This window comes from Cricetulus griseus, chromosome 3 (assembly GCF_003668045.3).
Source record: "Cricetulus griseus strain 17A/GY chromosome 3, alternate assembly CriGri-PICRH-1.0, whole genome shotgun sequence".
NCBI lineage: Eukaryota > Metazoa > Chordata > Mammalia > Rodentia > Cricetidae > Cricetulus > Cricetulus griseus.
This window is the reverse complement of record NC_048596.1, coordinates 159,926,650-159,945,109: the sequence shown is the minus strand read 5'-3', so window position 1 is coordinate 159,945,109 and position 18,460 is coordinate 159,926,650. Positions and strand designations below refer to the sequence as shown.

Here is an 18,460-nt window from a genome sequence, read left to right as displayed (position 1 = left end):
TGTTCCTTCTGCCTGTCTCCACCTGCTATCTAGGTTTATCCTCATTGCTAAGAGCAGGGGATAGAGCCCTGGGTTCAAATCCTGCCTCTGACATCTGCAGAGCTGTTTGGCTCTGGGCAAGCCGTGTAAGAGGACATTCTCTAATCTAGTCTGTACCTCTTGCTTTCCTGAAACAGGGTCCTCATGTGGCCTGAACCAGCCTTGAAACCTCTATTGTCCCTGAGTCTGGCCTTGAACTCTGAGTAACTCTCCTAGGCCAGCCTCTCCAGTGCTAGATCACAGGCTTGAAGCATTGAACTCTGTGATTTTCCAATCACAGAGTTTCAGCAACAATGTCCTTGATGTCAGGTGTGGCCATGTGGAGGGAGCTGGCCAGTGAACATGAGAGGAGCAGCGTGGGTTCTGTCTGGGCAGAGCTGTGAAGCCAGTGTGTACGGCCAGGTTCCATCCCGAGTCAGTGCTGGAGGGAGAAGGCCTAGTCCAGCACCTGCTTCATCAGGAGAGTCCTGTGGAGGCTTCCAGGGCTTGCTTGTTACTGCAGCAGCATGTCACCTGTGCTGACCAGCTAGCTTCTCTTTTGTGAGCCGGGTGCAAATACTCCTTTCTTTCTGTAGGGCTCTTCTTTCTTTCTTTTTTTTTAACCTCATCTAGCTTTCCCTCTTTCTGAGCCCCAGACTGTAGTCCCCTCTCCTGCACCTCCTCCCTCCTCTTTTTCTCTCCATCCTGCTAAATGGTGGAGAAATCTGCTCCAGTTCATTCTCTTACTCATCCTCATCTTCTCTTGCCCTCTTTCTGTTTTTGATATTTCTGAGGCAGGGTCTCACCAAGTAGCCCAGACTTCCCTTGAGCTCACAGAGATCCTGACTCCCAAGTGCTGGGACCAAGGTGTGCAGTCCCATGCCCAGCCCACTCTTCACTTTGAAGCGTTTTCTGCCTTATTCTAGATGCTCCCTTTGCAGCCAGAGCTGTTAGACTGAGGGTCTCCAGTCTTCAGCCCTTTTCTCTTTCTCTCTTGTTCCCTGCTGGGCTAGTGCTCTGAGGACTCAGCCCTACTTGCAAATTAACAAATGATTCAAATAGCTCGGAGGGACAAGGCATTTCCTTTTGTCCACCTAAGCAGGATGTGAGAACCATGACACACATCCCTCCCCTTCCTGTAAATGCCCCTCATCATGGGGAGAGATTCAGTCAGGGTCAGCAGAGACCCAGGCAGAAAACTCTTGGCCTCCCAATGTTCCTGCAGCCCTGGGTCTCATATTGATGGAGCTCCTGGGACTGCTGCCAGAGGCTCTGGATTCAATCAATAGTGTTTGCACAGTGAGCGCTTTTGGGAGTGGGGTGCAGTGTGTTGCTTTTGTATTTTTTTTAATGACCAAGCAAGGAGAGCCTTCATGCCTTGCAGGGCAGGTGAGAGAAGGGCTGGGCAGATCCAGATACCTGGGGAAATGCAGAGGAACATTTCTCAGTGCAGTGTTCTAGAATGTCTGTTTAACTCATGTGCAAGTGCAGATCAAGACACTTCCTGCCTCCTACAGCCCCTGGTGGCTCCAGGCAGCCTTTAGCTTGGGTCAGATCCCTGTAGCCCCGAGCTGTCTTCACATACTGAAAATGCCTAGAATCCTACTCCAACTCTAACCCTGCATAGCTTGGTTTATATCTGTAAAGACCCCATCTCCAAATAAGATCACAACCAAGGTCCCAGGAAAACCTGAAGTTTGGGGAAATACTATTCAGTCTATTACAGTACCAAGACCAACTCTTCAACTCCCTCCCTAAACTCATCTACTTCTCCAAGTTGACCTCACTGCATGTAATATCAGGTGAGCGAGGCATCTTAGCTCCACACCCACACCCACTCATGCACCCGACAGATCCAGTGAGCACTGCTTCTGAAGTCAAATTCATGCCCTCCTGCCAGGCACTGCCACCCAAAATCAAGCTATCCTCCCCACTACCCAGGACGTCTGGGGTAGGGTATAGTTACGATTCCCTTTGCTAAGAAGCAGATTAAGGGAGGAGAGAGATGCTTGGGCTCACATGTGGGGGACTTGGTCCATTTCGTTGAGGACCCTGCAACAGTGGGAGTGGTTAAGACACAGCTCCATGCTGGGCGTTTGTGGCACAGCGCCTTTAATCCCAGCACTCGCCTTTAATCCCAGCGCTCGGGAGGCAGAAACAGGTGGATCTCTGTGAGTTCGAGGCCAGCATGGTCTCCAGAGCGAGTGCCAGGATAGGCTCCAAAGCTACACAGAGAAACCCTGTCTCAAAAAACCAAAAAAAAAAAGAAAAAAGAAAAAAGAAAAAAAAGAAAAAAAAAAAGACACAGCTCCACAAACCAGGAAAGAGAGCGGACAGGACGTGGGGTAGGCTGTGAAGGCTCAAGGTCCACCCCAGTGACCTCTACCTCTTCCAGGGTTCTCAGACTCCCAGAACAGTGTTCCCAGTTGGGCGCTGAGTGACCACATAGGAAGCCTGAGGGGGTGGCCGGCTTGTCCCTGAGACCTCAGGTGCCAGAGCACTGTGCCCAGTGTGAGAACCCAGACATGCAAGTCACAAATTGCAGGCGTCCACTCACGTGACATGACAGAGACAAGAAGTGATCAGGAAGGAGTAGTGGGAAGAGGGAAGGGGCTCAGTCTTGCTGACATTGTCATTTTGGACAGCTGGCCTCTGGAACATAGAGAGACTCGAATTCCATTGTTTTGAGTTACTGTATTCATCAGCTTTCTGTCACTATAGCAATATGCCCAAGGCAATTAACTTATGAGGGAAAAAGGTTAATTTTGGCTCATGACTCTGTTGGTTCCATTTCAGGATTGAATGGATGTGTCTTGGGGCCTCTGGTAAAGGAAATGACTTACATCTGGAGTCAAAAAATAAGGAAAGAGAGAGGGCCAACTGAGTCCACAGTCCCCTTCAAGAGCACTTCTCTAGAGACCCAAATTCCACTAGGATCCAACTTTCTTTTCCCTCTCCCCTTCTTCCCCTTTCCCTCCTTCCTCCTCCCCCCACCCCTGTTCCTCTTTCCTTGCTATGGTTCCTTGCTCTTGTTCTGACTGTGTGGCCAAGTCTGGTCTGGAACTCATGGCCCTGATCTTCCTGCCAACCCCTGACTAGGGCTGGTACCCTTAAAGGTGTCCCCACCTGCCAGTGCCTGCCCTGAGGCTGAGCCTTTACCACTTTACCACTTGAGTCTTTTGAAGATGTTGAGCTCATGGCCTCCACTCTGGATGTATAGTTTGCTATGGCAGCCTTAGGAGATGTGAAAACAGACAGGTTCAACACAAGAGTCCCCTGAGAAGGCACTAGGAGACTCAGCCATCACCGGGGCCACACTGGGCAGGAGAAAATGAGACACTGGATCTTTTTACTTTCCCCCAGTCCTTTTGTTTGGTGTCCATACTCACCTACGGGGGAGGAGTGGGGTGGGGGGCAGGCCGAAAGTTCAACACTAAGCCTGCCCTCTGTGGACATTGAGCAGGTGCATGTTCTTTTGGGGGCAGCAGAGAATACCAGCTGCAGAAATGCTTAAGATTCCCCAGAAGAGGGAAAGGACAGAGTTAAGGATGGAGAGATGATGTAGACATACACCTAGCTACACAGAGGGGTGGATAGACAGGCAGATGGGTGGAGGAATAAACACAGGAAATAGACAGGAAGAATGGATAGATTGGGCAGACAGACATGCAAGCACATGGGTTCATAGATACATAGGGAAGGAGTAATTGACTAGGAGAGATTTGGTAGAACAAAGGGAAGGGGAAAAGGAAAAGTCGAGATTAGAGGCCAGGAGGATGGGAGGAAAGCAGAGGAACACAGAAAGGCAGCAGTCAGAGCAGACATCTCATGAGAGCCAGTGTGGAGGCCAAACCTGTGGTCCCAGGAGCGGGGAGGCTGAGGAGGCCCGAAATGAGCCAGCCTAGGCAGCAACAAGAGCCTGCCTCAGATACATGGAGGACCGATATCTCAGACTGAACCTTGGTAGGTGATGGATTAGGAAGATAGGTGGTGGATAGACAGATGATAACTAATAGGTTCTCCACAGACTGTCATGACACAGTGGTGGGTGGATGGATGGATGGATGGACAGATGAGAGAAAGATAAACCAGAGGTTGCAGGTGGCCACAGAGGAGAGTCCATTCTGAGAGGGTGTGCCAGCGGGGCCTGCAGAGGCTGGAGGGCACAGCTTGGCTGCTGCTTTCTATGAGGAATGCTGGGGTGGCAGTGGAGCTGCAGTCATGGACAGTACTTGCACTGGTGGGAAAGTAACAGTTTCTCCCAAGGTCACTTTCTTGTCCCTGAGCAGAGCTTCACCACTGTTTCTTCCATGGGAACTTGGGGTTCCACCAGTGGCCATCTGTGGCCTAATGCTGAGTCCAGTGTCTGCCTCGGTGGTTGCTGTTCTTTGGGAATGTTCTGCAGCTCAAGATTGGTGGGTGCTTTCTGGAATGGGTGCTGTTTGGGAGGGAGAGGAAAGAGGATGTGGGTCCGAGGGTTCAAGGCTAGTAGGAAGACTGGAGAAGGGCCCTCTGAGTTCAGGTGGGGAGCTGGCTTGAACTTAAGAGAAATAGAGAGGAAAAGGCCATGTCTCTAGAGAAGGATGGATGCTGGGGTATGGTGGCATGGAGGGAGCTGGTATTTGGAAAACTAGAGGAGCCATGGTTCATGATAAGATGGAGCTAAGGGAGGGAGCAACATGAAAACTGTCATAGAAAAAAAAACTGTCATAGAAAGGTGTGGGAGTGGTGGAGGGAGGGGACCCCACCAGGTGCTGTTCAGCACTTTGGTTCTTGGTACTGCCAGTGGAACACTGGAGGGATGCTGGTGCCCTTACTTGCTTGAGGTGGAAACTTCTGGACCATCTGTGTGAGTGTGTCTGTGTGGGTGTGTGAGTGTGTCTGTGGGTGTGTGTGTGAGTGTGTCTGTGTGAGTTCCTCTGTGTATGAGTCTGTGTGTCTGTGTGGGGGTGTCTTGATTCTTCCATGTTTCAGCTTTTTTTTTTGTACAGTTGAACTGTGGATTTAATTTCAGATGAAGGACATGTGGCCATATAGTCACTTTGGGAGGAGGGGTTAGGGTGGAACCTGAGCTAGGTCCATGCTATGCTCAGGAAGTGATTGCCTCCAAGCCTTCTTTCTACCCAGCTCCTCATAGCACTTAAATTTCTTTACATTTTGCTTATTTGGGGTGTGTTCTCTCTCTCTCTCTCTCTCTCTCTCTCTCTCTCTCTCTCTCTCTCTCTCTCTGTGTGTGTGTGTGTGTGTGTGTGTGTGTGTGTGTGCAGGTGTGTATGTCAGAGGGCAACTTATGGGAATTGGTTCTCTCCTCCCATGATATGGGTCCTCTGACTGAACTCAGATGTCAAGCTTGGCAGTAAGCACCTGTACTCACTTAGCCATCTTTCTGGTCCCTCACATAGCTTCATTTTAATGGAAAAAAATACAGCCTTATAAATTCAGGAGTGATTCACATAAGAATGAATGTCAGATATAACTTCTTCAGACCCTCTTTGTATCTCTGAAATTCTCACAGACACAGAGATACAGGCAAGTAGTCAGACCTGCTTTGCCAGTAATGGAGACCAGCTGAAGTGCTGGGAGAGTATTAAATAAATGATGAGGCAGCCACTCATAATTTGCAACCTTTTAAGAGAACAAGGCCCATCCTACTGTTAGGCAGTAATATGTCCAGGATGGTATTAGGCCCAGCAAATTAGAGGGGGCTGTTAGCATCAAGTTCTGCAAGAAGAAATTAGCCCTTTGTGCTTTCATTTGGTTAGTTGTATTTACTGAGCAGCTGCTCTGTGTCCTACACTCAGAAAATGCTTGGGATGTGGCCTAGAATGAGCCCAGGTCCTGCCTTAATGGGACTGTTATTCTAGTGAGGGCGATTGACCTAATCACACAAGTTTCCCAAATAAATGTTGCACTCAGTGGGGTGAGTGCAGTGTGCACACAGCAAGGCACTGGGGCTGGTGCAGTGCACTCAGCGGGGTGAGTGCAGGGTGCAGCAATGCCTTTAGATCTAGCAACAGAGACCTGTGAGAAGAGTCCCAGGGAGGGGTGGTGCAGAGTAAAGGCAGGAAGAGCAAGGCTGAGGCCAGCCCAGGCTGGGCTACAAGAGGCTGGGAAGGAAGGGGTGGAAAGAGAAAGGAAAAGGGGAAGAGAGAGAGGAGAGAGGGATGTGGGGGAGGGGCAGGGGGAGGAGGGGAGGGAGGGAGCAATGCTGGGAACAGCAGTTGCTGTTATAAACACAATAAACTCCATTGTTTGGTTACAATGGGATGAACCTCATCTCTGTGTTCACAGCATATTAAACGTTCTGGTCATTGGAGGACCGGGAATAAGCAGTAGAAACCATCCCTGACTGCTGAGTACTCATTCTGTCTGGCTGCTTTTCACAGCTCACCCTGAGGAAACAGGCTCAAGGAAGCATGTTTTTACCCAACTCAGAGCCATCTCTGACTCGCAAGCCCTTACAAAATTTACTGGGTCACTTCTTGAGAGATGAGGGTGGCTGGAGGTACAGGCTTACTCTGTAACCCTCGAGGGCAGCCACAGACTAACAGCCCTCCCACCTCAGCATCTGTCCCTGCTCTAGGATTTCCTGTGTACATATTCCCAGTGTTGAATGCACATAGATGCATCTGCCTTTCGAGGAGACTCTTTCAGCACCAAAGCCTTGGAATCCCTTGGATAATATGAAACAAAAAGCATCTCAAACCAACTTAAATCTTTTTTTTTTTTAATTCCAAGTTCCACTATGTTTCCCTGGCTGGCCTGGAACTTTCTATGTAAACCAATCTGGCCTTGAACTCAACACCAGCCTCTACCTTGAAAGTGCTGGGGAAGGATTAGTGGCTTGCATCACTACAACAGCCATCTACTCATGTTCTTAGAGACATGATGAATCTCTCCCCTCTCTCACCCTGGAGGTGAGATGCAGATCTTGCAGTCACCAGCCAGCCCTCTGATGCTGAACTATTTCAGCACATCCTACCCACCCTCTCTTGCAGCATCAGTAGAACGCCCCTCCATTGGCTGCTGGCCATGGTGCTGAATGTCCCTGCCTGCCCTTTTGTTAGAATGTTTCCTGGGACCACTGTTGGATAGAGGGGGAAAGCCTTTTCTAGCTTTGGCTGTGACTCATGCTGCAAGCTAAAGAGTTCGAAGCCTGAGAACATGGGACTTTATGGAGTTGGTGAGAGCTGGACTGGTCATTCATGGCGACTTGTTTCTGATGGGCTTACAAGGTGTGGCTAGCACACAGTGATTGATCATTGTGTAATTAGCTCATGAGCTGTGGCTGAGCAGTAGAACATTTTCCAGTGTGCGAGGCTCTGGATTATCCCTCAGCATCATTAATGAATGAATTGATAGTAGCAGTTACTTAGATCTTGGGTAAAATATAATTTGTTTGGCTAAGGTTTCAAGTGCAGGACTAGGCATGGTGGAGCACATCTGAGATCCCTGCACTTGAGAGGCTATGGTTAGAACACCAAGGAGTGCTCAGCCAGCCTGGGCTACATTGCAATACCCCGTCTAAAAAATATTCCAAAACCCCCATTCTGATATTTTTTCAAGAGAGGGTTTCTCTGTGTAGCTTTGGAGCCTGTCCTGGAACTTGCTTTATAAACCAGGCTGGCTTGAACTCGCAGAGATCTGCCTGTCTCTGCCTACCCAATGCTGGGACTAAAGCTGTGCACCACCACTGCCCGGCCCCACTCTGCTTTTTAAACAGAGGCAAAAGCATGCTTCAAAGCATGGCAAGTGAGGCCTGGGCTGCACAGTGCCAGAGTGCTCAGCTAGCATCTGTGAGATCTCATCCTACCTCAAACCCTGCAAAAAGAAGAAAAAAGGGAAACATCTCACAGTGGGTCTAACTATAACATCCTGGCCAGTGACCAGGCTTGGGGCATGGCTCAGTGTCACCTCACTCAGCTGTATCAGATCCCTGGGTTCCATTCTCACATTGCAAAAAGAAAAAAAAATAGTAAAATTAAATTATGGGTTGTGGCATGTGCCTCCGTGTAAGCCCTAGTCTCCTGCCTCTTTTGTGATCTTGACCAAGTTTTAAAAATCTGTCTGAACCTTGATTTCATTTCAAATGAGACTAAGTACAGAACTCATCTGGCAGGGTGGTTTCAAGGGACCCCAAGGGGCACAGCCCTGGCCACATTGCCTACTACAGCAATGCCTTCCTGTCAACAGCTGTGCTATGGTGGCTGAGCTGTGAATGGACCAGAACATCTGGGCCCAGTGCTTCATTCAGTGATAGTGGCAGAATATGGCAGCTTGTGCTTATTGTAGTGAGCACTGGGGCTCAAACACCCAGGGCTCAAAGGCCCTTTGCTCTACGGCTGGCAGCTGAAAATGGCGGAAGCTGGGTATCAGGTCGCTTCTGGGAGAACTGGTCTGTGGGGCTCCTGCGAACTTGACTGACACATTCCTTGTGCTTCCTCAGCACAGGTCCCTTGTTAGCCTCTTCTGGGGACAGGGTCACCAGAGTCCCCAGACCCTCTTTAAGGCGGGAGCTGAGGTGGGGGTGGAGGGCATCATGGGAGCAGGAGGAAGACAAGGGTCTCTCCAAGGGCTTCTGAGGCTGGGCACTCACTGCTGTGTCCACTTTCAGAAGTGATTTTTCTTTGATGGACCAATTGCCAAAAGACAAGGCCCTGTGAGTACATGCAGCCTTGCCTTTCCCCAAGCAGTTCTCAGTCATTTCTAGAGACTCCTACCAGGATGCTCTGTGGGTCCTGTGGGGCCGTTAGAGGAGTCCGGCGGGCGGGGAGGCAGCCTGGCTTCCCAGCAGACTCATTCCCCTTCCCACTCCTCACCCGCTGCCTCTCTCTCCTCCTCTCTGCCTGGGCCTCCAGACCTGCTGACACAGTGCCTTTCTCTCCTGGGCCCAGGGGGCAGTGTAGCCAGTACAGGCATTGCTCAGCACAGCTGTGAGCTGCAACCCACAGGTCAGGTAGAGGGGGTGGAGCTGAGGAGACTCCTCTCCCAGCTCCTCCCAGGATAATCTTCCCTCTCTTCTCAGGCTCATCCCCTCTTCTCATGGCAGAAGCACATTTTGAGGGGCTTAAAAACATTTCTTTTAGATTTTTTTATGTGTATGAGTATTTTGCTGCAGTGTGTGTATGTACACCGTGTGCATGCCTGGTGCTGTTGGGGTTTAGAAGAGAGGGTCAGATTCCCTGGAACTGGAGTTATAGATGGTTATGTGTGTTCCAGGAATTGAACCTGGGTCCTCTGTGGGAGCAACAAGTGTTTTTAACCACTGACCCATCTCTCCAGCTCTACAAATGGCTTTTTAAAAGAAATGTGGTTGCCTGTGTGAGTTCCTGTGTGTGACCTTGGGTGTCATCCTTAGAAACATTGTCCACCTCCTCTTAGACAGAGGACACCTCCTCTCTCTCTAACCTGGAGATCAGCATTTCAGCCAGACTAGCTACTGAGGAGCCATGGGGATCCACCCGTCTCTGCCTCCTCAGCACTGGGATGACAGGCCTGGCTTTTTCTAGGGGTTCCAGTAATCGAACTCTGGGGATCTGAGTCTGTCATTCCAGGGACTTGGGAGGCTGAGCAGAAGAGTTGTAGGTGTAAGACTTGCCTGGGCTGCAGAGTGACATCAAGGCCAGCCTGTGTGACTGTAAGAGATCCTGTCTTGAAGTAAAAAGTGGGACGAGAGCTGAGTGTGTGGCTTGTTAGCATGTGCGAGGCTTAGGGGTCCATCCCCGGAACTGCCAAAGCTGACAGATAAAATACAATGAAGTTGCAGAGAAAGAATGGAGTCTCACTTCCACTAATCTTCGTGTCAAGCCTTCCTTTCAGACCTGGGGGACGCTGGGCTCTGAAGCAATAGAAACCCTGCTGACACAGCAGCACCTGAACACGATGCCAGCTGCTGCAAAGGCAGTTTCATGGCAGCCATCTGGGGACAGGAAGCTAAGGAGTGCCAGAGGGAGATAGATGGTGGCTGCATGAAGAAGCAGCCACCCAGGCTGGGAGAGCCAGTGAGGGCTTGGCCTTGCTTTCTGTGTGTGCAAACATTGGCTCTTGTTTGCCAGGCTGCAGGGTGAGATGGAGGAGAGTCTTTGCAGTGCTTTGTTCTGGGACTAGAGACTGGTGCTGAGAGGCAAGAAGCCAGGACTGATGGGCTGTGAGGCTCTTTTGTTGTCTTCCTAAATTGCTGTTTGCAGCTGAGCAGTGAGACTGACAGCAAACAGAAAAGGCCTGATTTCCTGCCTTCCTGAAATGCTTCCTCCTAGTTTACTGCCTCTTCCTTTGCCTTTCCACCTGGAAAATGGGTTCACGCTTTAGCCCCTTCCAACTTTCTAAGGATGGTTTGATGGCTCCTCCAGAATACCAAATGTAGTGGCCTGTCATCCCATCACTTGGGGGCTGAGACAGGAGGCTCCAGGTTCAAGATTGAGACCTTGCCTCAAAAAAACAAGCAAACTGCCCAACAGATCTAGATTCAAAGAGGAGAACAAGCCAATCACCTTCTCAAAGAGAAATGCTGAGAGGGTCAAAGTTCCCCCAGCTCAGACTAGGAGGCACGCTGTCCTTGGGGACACACATGATACATTCATTGGGCTTTGCGGACAGCAACCATGCATGCTGCTGCACTCTGCCCAGGACAGTGCCCACTCAGGTGCGTGTCAGGTTGGGGGCCCATTGCCCCTGTTCTCGGGGTGCTGTGGTTGCATGTCTGACATCTGCTTGTGTACTCTCAGCCTTCCAGCTCCAAGAGTGCCAGCTCCATTCACAAGCTGTTGGTGGACTAGGGTTGTCTCTGAGAGACTGAGCCAGAGAACATGAGAGTTCTCTGTGAAATAGTCTATATGTCGAATCGGAGCAACAATGTGGATCCTCCTGAGGAGCCCAACAGATAGTTCCTGGGATGAGGAAGAGAGACAGAAGGAAAGGGCACTTCTCCTCTCTCAAATACTGTCAGATTGCCCCCCCCAGATGCCTGCTCTGACCGTTTCTTACAAAAGATTATTTGCTTTGGTGGTGAATCTTAGCCTTTAATGAGTCATCCCCCAGCCCACAAAGACTGACACTTTCTCTCTCTCTCTCTCTCTCTCTCTCTCTCTCTCTCTCTCTCTCTCTCTCTCACTCTGTGTGTGTGTGTCTGTGTGCTGTGTGTCTCTGTGTGTGAGAGCAGAGACAGAGGCACACACACACACACACACACACACACAGAGAGAGAGAGAGAGAGAGAGAGAGAGAGAGAGAGAGAGAGAGAGAGAGAGCGCACAGTGCCCATGGAACTCCCAAGGTGTCAGATCCTAGGAGCTGAACTTGGGTCCTCTACACTCTCATCTGCTGAGCCCTGTCTCTGTCCTCAGCACCCCACCTAGAGACTGAACTTCACTTGTAGCCCTTGCTGGTCTGGAACTGGCTATATAGACAAGGCTGGCCTTAAAATCACAGAGATCTGTCTGCCTCTGCCTCCTAAATGCCTAAGATGTTCTCAAGTAACTAATGCCATGGCATTTAGTACAGTCAAGGTTTCATACAGCTGTGTATCTGGTTCCCACACATGAAGCTATCACTCTCCCTCCGTCAGCCCCAGCATCCAGGAAGCTGCCTTGAAGATCTGCTGATGGTGTGTGATCCATACACAGTGGCCCTGGGTCCCTTTGTGCCTTGCTCCTTTTACCCAGCCTCACATTCCCAAGGTTTGCCCATGTGTCAGTGCATCACTCCAGGGTTAAGCAGGAGTTCACACTGAATTCCCCTTTTTTGGCAGATCAAGCATATGCTGCTGTCATTCACATAGCAGTGTTTGTCTGAGTTCCTATTTTCCTAGTTCTTTGGGCTCTGTACCTCAGAGTAGAGTTCCAGTGCGGGGTGGTAATTCCATATTTAACCTTCCTAGGAAATGCCAGGCTAATTTTCAATGTAGCCACACAGCTTCATGCTCCCCAAAGCAGTGCACAGGGTTCCCAAGACTCCCAGTAACCTCAGCACCTGGTGCTTCCTAGCTTTGTTTTATTTCCTGCTGTTTATGTGGGAGTGAGAACTGATACCTCCCTGTGGTTCCTTTTAAATTGCAGGTGATGGGCCATGCATGCATGGTGCTCACTTTGGGGTGTGTGTGTGTGTGTGTGTGTGTGTGTGTGTGTGTGTGTGTACGGTTTATGGATGGAGGTCAGAAAACAACTTTCAAGAGTCATTTCTCTCCTTCCACCATGTTGGTTCCAGGGATCACACTCAGGTTGCCAGACTGTTACTAAGTGCCTTTACCCACCAAGAAGGTCTTGTTGGCCCATGTTCATTTTTCTTTTGTTGTTTATGCTTTGGATGTCACAGCAGACCACAGTTTTGTTTTGTGTGTGTATGTGTATGTGCACGTTTGTGTGGGTGTGTGTATGTTTGTATAGGTGTTTTTGCACTGTAGGGTATGTGCACGTAGAAGTCAGAGGTTGGTGAGGTCAGTGCCAGGCGTCTTTTTCAATCACTCTGCACCTAAGGATTCGAGACAGTATCTCAGTAAGCCTAGGGTCCCCTGTTGTAGCTAGAGTGCTGGCAAGCTCTGGGGTCCACTCCCGCCTCTCCAGTGCTTGGGGGCACCAGTGTACCCATCTTTCGTGTGGATGCTGGGGCTTCCACTGAGAGAGATCCTTATGCCTGCACAGCAGGTGTTTTACAGTTTTACAGTGTTTTACGTCTTCCAGGCCACGTCTCTTTCCTGCCTCTTCTCCATAGCGTTCGCCATCTTACTATAGATGCAATCCATTGTCATCCTTCCATACTCACAGTGGATCAGTTCTGGACCCCAGGAACACCAAAATCTGCAGACATTCAAGCCCTGACTTCCAGACCTGCAGACCTCCTCCCAGAGATGCCATCTCATCTCTAGGTGACGTGAGAGGACCTAACTTGGAGGCGTGTCTCTCAATAGTTGCTGCAGTGTGTTGTTTAGGGTCCTACATAAGTGCTCAGCCTGACACATTTCTCTCTCTCTGGACACTTTGATCTCTGGCCAGTTGGATTCATGGATGCTAGCACACTCATGAAGAGGGCCGTGCTCTCTGCACTGTGGCACTGTCTAGTGTGGTCTATGTGCTGGAGTCACTTCACATACTTACTGGCTTCTCTGGGAGTCTGGGAACTTTGCTGTCTTCTGCCGTCGGTGCTGTGCCCACAGCCAGTGCAGGGCTCCTGCATTTGGAGTGATTGCACTGCAGGGGTGAGGCAAACATGCCCAAGAGCTGGAGAACAGGCTGGGGCATGGCATGCTGTGGCAATCTTGAACTCAGAGCAGCTGTGATTGCCTGCACAAGATTGGGTCTGCCAGCACCATGTCATGGAGGAAAGAGGGCATCTCGAGGCTTCAGCCTTCCCTGAAGAGTCATACGCAGTTAGTTAGGGCAACGTCTTCTCCAAGGGTGCACACTGCCTGCCAACAATCTTAAACTCATGAGTCAAAAAGAAAGAATAAAAGAAATCATAGATGGAAAGGGTCCAGAGAGGGAGAGGGAGGGGGCTTGAATGTGACCCTCGTGTGTAGCTAGTATGTGCTAATAGAAACATTTTTAAAAGTCACAGGTGCAGGGCTGGGAACTGCAGGGCTGCCCCCAGACAGATGAGGCAGGTCCTGTGTGTGTGGATGGAGTAGGGATGTGAGCGGCTGAGAGGACCAGGGGCAGCTAGAGTGTTGGGCCCAATTGCTGAGAGAGGACAGAATGCTAAACACAAAGCCACTGGTGGTCCGCTCCTTAACCCCCACACTCCCTTTGAGTACATGATCCTGGCCACCATCATTGCCAACTGCATCGTCCTGGCCCTGGAGCAGCACCTCCCTGATGACGACAAGACGCCCATGTCAGAGCGCCTGGTGAGCAATGGGGTAGAGGGGATCTGGGCCCCTGGCCTGAGAGCTGTGTGGAGAAGAACCTACCTTACATGATCGTCAGTGACCTGGGGACGTGGAAGCCCTCACTGCCCAGCCCCACCATTGAAACCCAGCAGACCTTGTATACACCGGGGCACAGGGACCATCACACTGTCCATGAAGGCATCATACTCAGTCCAAATTCTACTTTCTGTCTCATGCCCAGAAACAAAATTTTCATGAAAAAAATGTGAGTGTATATAAATATAGAACAGAGAAGTTAACCACTGCAGACTCACCCATCATATTCAGTCACCGAGGATCATTCACACTCTTCCTTGGCTTTTATTTCCCTCCATGTTCATCTTCCTCAGCAGAATTACTCTAGGATATATCCAGAGTTGACAGCCGTGTCCTTATGCCTGCATAACTGGAAATGCGGGCGCCTCACGTTGCCATGACAATGTTTTTGTGCCCAGCACAAGTGCCAGCAATACCTCAGAACCAATTGTCTCTCATCATTTTAGGGTTGTTTTTTTCTACTGAGAGTCAAATATACACTTGATTTGTTTATTTATTACCCATTTGCCATTTTATTGTACTAAGGATGAACCCAAAGCTTCACACGTGCTAGACTAGCTCTCTGTCACTGAGCCATGGCCCAGCCCCTTAATAGGGAATTCTAGGCAAAAGCTCTACTCCAGGAGCCACACTGTCAGCTTCTCACTGGTGGATTCTAGACCAGGTTCTACTGCTGGGCCATGTCCTCTTGGCATTCATAGTCTCAGACAAGGTAGCATCTGTATCTCTAAGGGAGGAAGTTCAGGATTCCTAACCCAGGAACTGGGTTGTTCTTGACATTCTGTCACTGTGACACAGTATCTGAGGCAGCTCAGCTTCCAGAGTATTCCTTTGGCTTAGTTTCAGAGGTTGTGGCCTTTGGTCACTTGGCCTGTTGGGAGGGAGAGGTGGCCCGTCTCTGGGTGTGCTGCCTTGGGGTCATGACACCCTCCACCACCCATGCCACTGACACTGCCTTCTATCCCTTCCAGGATGACACGGAACCATACTTCATTGGAATCTTCTGTTTCGAGGCTGGAATTAAGATCGTGGCTCTCGGCTTTGCCTTCCACAAAGGCTCCTACCTGAGGAATGGCTGGAACGTCATGGACTTTGTCGTGGTGCTAACAGGGTAGGCGACTGCATCACTTTCTTTAGCATATTTTCCCAAAGATGTCAAGGTGTGTCTAGTATTATGTCATGTGTGGCCTGGGTTGGCTGGAGACCTGTGCCCAATGTTCTTTAGTGCACACTTGTCCCCAAACCCATGTCTCCACCACTTATAGCAGCAAGTGCAGTCTGGCCGAGCTAAAACAACAGCCTGTTGTAGCTGGCAGCATCTACAGTGCCTCATATACACGGCCACGTAGCCCCCAACATAACCCAGTGGGGCAGGAGATGCTGCATTCACAACCCACCACTCAGGAAAGATAGTTATCTCACCTGCTAAGCAGTGGGGCTGGGATCGAACCCTGCAAACCTAGGTGTCTGAGAGCTCCTCATCAGTGGAGCTTGGCCTTTGCTTGGAAAAGTGGTGCCTTTATCTCATGATGATGACTGTGTGTGGAGGGTTTCTGGCTACATGAATTTACGGTTTGGACTTTGGCAGGTTTTGATCATGTCTCTAAGGGGTTTTCAGATGTGGATACAAGGAATGAGCTGTGGTTGAAAAGCAAATGTATATACACTTCCCACACTGGCTGCTACAACAAAATGGTTCCAAACTAAGAATGACTTCAACTTAATGGAAGTTTGTCACTCATTAAAAATCAAAAATTGCCCCCTCTATCAAGATAACTCTTTCATTACTCTCTCCCTTCATCCTGCCCCAACTTGACCATCCTGGTCCCTCATGTTCCCATCCCCCCCACCTTCTCCCCTCTACTCCCCCTGCCCCCAGTTTACCCAGGACATCTTATCTATTTCCCCTTCCCAGGGTGATCCATGCATCCCCCTTAGGGTCCTCATTGTTACCTAGCTTCTCTGGGGCTGAGGATTGTAATCTGGTTATCCTTTGCTTTACATCTAATATTAACTTATAAGTGAATACATACTGTGTTTGTCTTTCTGTGACTGTGCCAGGGAAACTCCAAGGAACCCACAAGGATGACCCCAGCTAAGACCCCTAGCAATAATGGAGAAGGTACCTGAACTGGCCTTGCCCTATAATCAGATTTATGACTACCCTAATTGTCATCATAGAGCCTTCATCCAGAACAGAGATCCACAGCCAAGGATTAGGCCAAGCTCTGTGCATCCAGTTGAAGAAAGGGTGGAGGGAATATATGAGCATGATTGGTAGAGGTCAAAATCATGATTGGGAAACCCACAGAGACAGCTGGTCTGAGCTTGTGTGATCTCACAGACCTTGGATTGACAGCTAAGGAGTCAGTCAGCATGGGACCAGCCTAGGCCCTCTGCATCTAGGTGACAGTCATGTAGCTTGGTCTTTTGTGGAGCCCCTAGCAGAGGAACCAGAACCTGGCTCTTTGGAACCTTTTCCCTATGGTGGGATGCCTTGTTGATTACCATGGGAGGCCTCACCACATCTAAATGGAGATAGAGGAGGAGTGCGTGGGGCAGGTGGAAGGGAGGTGGTTGGAGGGGTGAGAGGAGAAGAGGTCGGGGAAACTGTGGTTAGTATGTAAAATAAATTTAAAAATGACTTTAAAAAAAAAAGTCAAAACTGGTGCTTTCTAGTTGTCACTCTTGTCTCTCCAAATGATTGGCAGCCTAGAGCCCCTGCCATATTGTGGCTCTTTATGTCTAACTGCAGTTTTCCCAAACTCTGCGTCTGTTAACAATAAACCACAGAAAGTAAATGAACTTGGGGGGACACTGGAATAGTTTGTGGGGCTGGAAAGGACTTGGACCGAGTGTCCTCATTCATATTCCAGTGGAGGGAGCTGCAGTAGAACTCCTGCCTTCCATGAGGTGCTGGGTTGGATCTCTAGCACTGCAAGGAAAATAGTGTATGTTGGCTAGAAGTCAGTCACAGAAGCTGGGAAGTGCAAGCTTGTGCTTAGAAGCAAATGGAGATGATTTTTGGGAGTGTTCTTTTCATTCTGTTGCTATGATACTGGCTGACCAAAAGCAACTCAGAGGAGGAAAATATTTATCGTGCTGATACTTCCAAGCCACAGTTCATCACAAAGGGATGTCAAAGCAGGAACTTGAAGCAGAAGCCATGGAGGAACACTGCTTGCAGGCCCACTCTCAGGCTTGGGCTCAGCTAGCTATTTCATCCAAGTCAGGACGACCTGCCCAGGGAATGGCACTGCCCTGCGACATCAATTAACAATCAAGACAATGCCACAAAGGCTTTCCTGCAGACCAATCTAATTTAAGCAGTCCCTCAGTTGAGACTCCCTCAGGTGACTCTAGGCTGTGTCCAGTTGGCAGTTAAAGCTAACTAGAACAGTAACTATGTGTAGCCAATCTTTCAGAGACTCCAAGAACCCTTGTCAGACCCAGGGTGGACCTGGCAGTCTTGTACTGACCGGAGCCGGGGGACTCCCTCCTTACTCTCCCTCTGCTCTTCTCTGAGTTGCTCAGCTGCTCAGTTCTGAGTCCTCTCTTCCTTGGACACTTCTCCTCTCATTCCTATGGGCACATTGTCCTTCCTAGTGGTTCCCGCTGCCGCCCCAGGGCCTGCTGCTTTTGGTGGATGCCACACACGTCTTAATCACATTCTTTGCCACTATAACAAAATGCCTGACATAACTCACTTGAAGAGGAAGGTCTTATTTTGGCTGATGGGAGTCAAGAGGCTTCATTCCATGGTTGCTTGTGCTCTTGGATAGAACTCTGCACTGGCAGGAGCTAAATGGGGGGGAGGGGGCTGCAAGATGGCCCTAGAGACCCGCTTTTCCCAGAAAGTTCCCATCTCCCAGTAATGCCATTACGAACCATCACAGGGAATCTGTTGGTTAGGACAGAGTCCACATCTGGTTGTCTCTGGAAACACTGTGAAAGTTGTGCCTGTTTCCTTTTCCCTATTCTTCTGTGTGTACATCTGTGTATAAGTGTGAGAGTGTGGGGGTGTAAGTGTGTACCTGTGTGTGTGCATCAGTGTATACATTAAATATATATATATATACATATATATATACACACATATATATATATATAGTTATGACTGTAGATGTGTGCGTGTCTGTGTAGGTGCAGGTGTGTGTGGGTGTGAGTGGGTGTGTTTGTATATGTTTTGTTATGTGCTGTTATGCATAGGTGTGAGTATATACATTGAGGGTATGAGGGTGTGTAGGGGTGTGGTGCAAGTTTCTGTCTTTGTAGGTGTGCATGTGAATGTGTGTAGGTTCGTGCCTGCATTGTGAATGTATAGTTGTGAGTATATGTTCCTGCATCTCTCTTTACAGGCCAGGGGTCAACCTCCACCCACCTTGTTTTCTGAGAGAGTCTCTCTGCCCTAGAGCTAATCAAGTAGACTAGGCTCGCTGTCCAGGGAGTCCCAGGTATCCTCCTGTCTCTGTCTCCCCAGCTCTGGGATTGTACCTACACCCAGATTTTATGTGCAGCAGGTGCTCT

At 49.6% G+C, this 18,460-nt stretch overlaps 1 protein-coding gene across 2 annotated transcripts in view; it reads left to right on the top strand.

The window, feature by feature from the left end:
* The window catches only part of Cacna1a (calcium voltage-gated channel subunit alpha1 A), a 233,803-nt gene that overhangs the window by 32,714 nt on the left and 182,629 nt on the right, over positions 1–18,460 (top strand). For both annotated transcript variants that reach the window (XM_035442551.1, XM_035442550.1), the window contains exons 2-3: positions 13,750–13,855; positions 14,905–15,044. In XM_035442551.1, the coding sequence (XP_035298442.1) occupies positions 13,750–13,855; positions 14,905–15,044 (246 nt within the window). The remainder of the gene's footprint in view (positions 1–13,749; positions 13,856–14,904; positions 15,045–18,460) is intronic.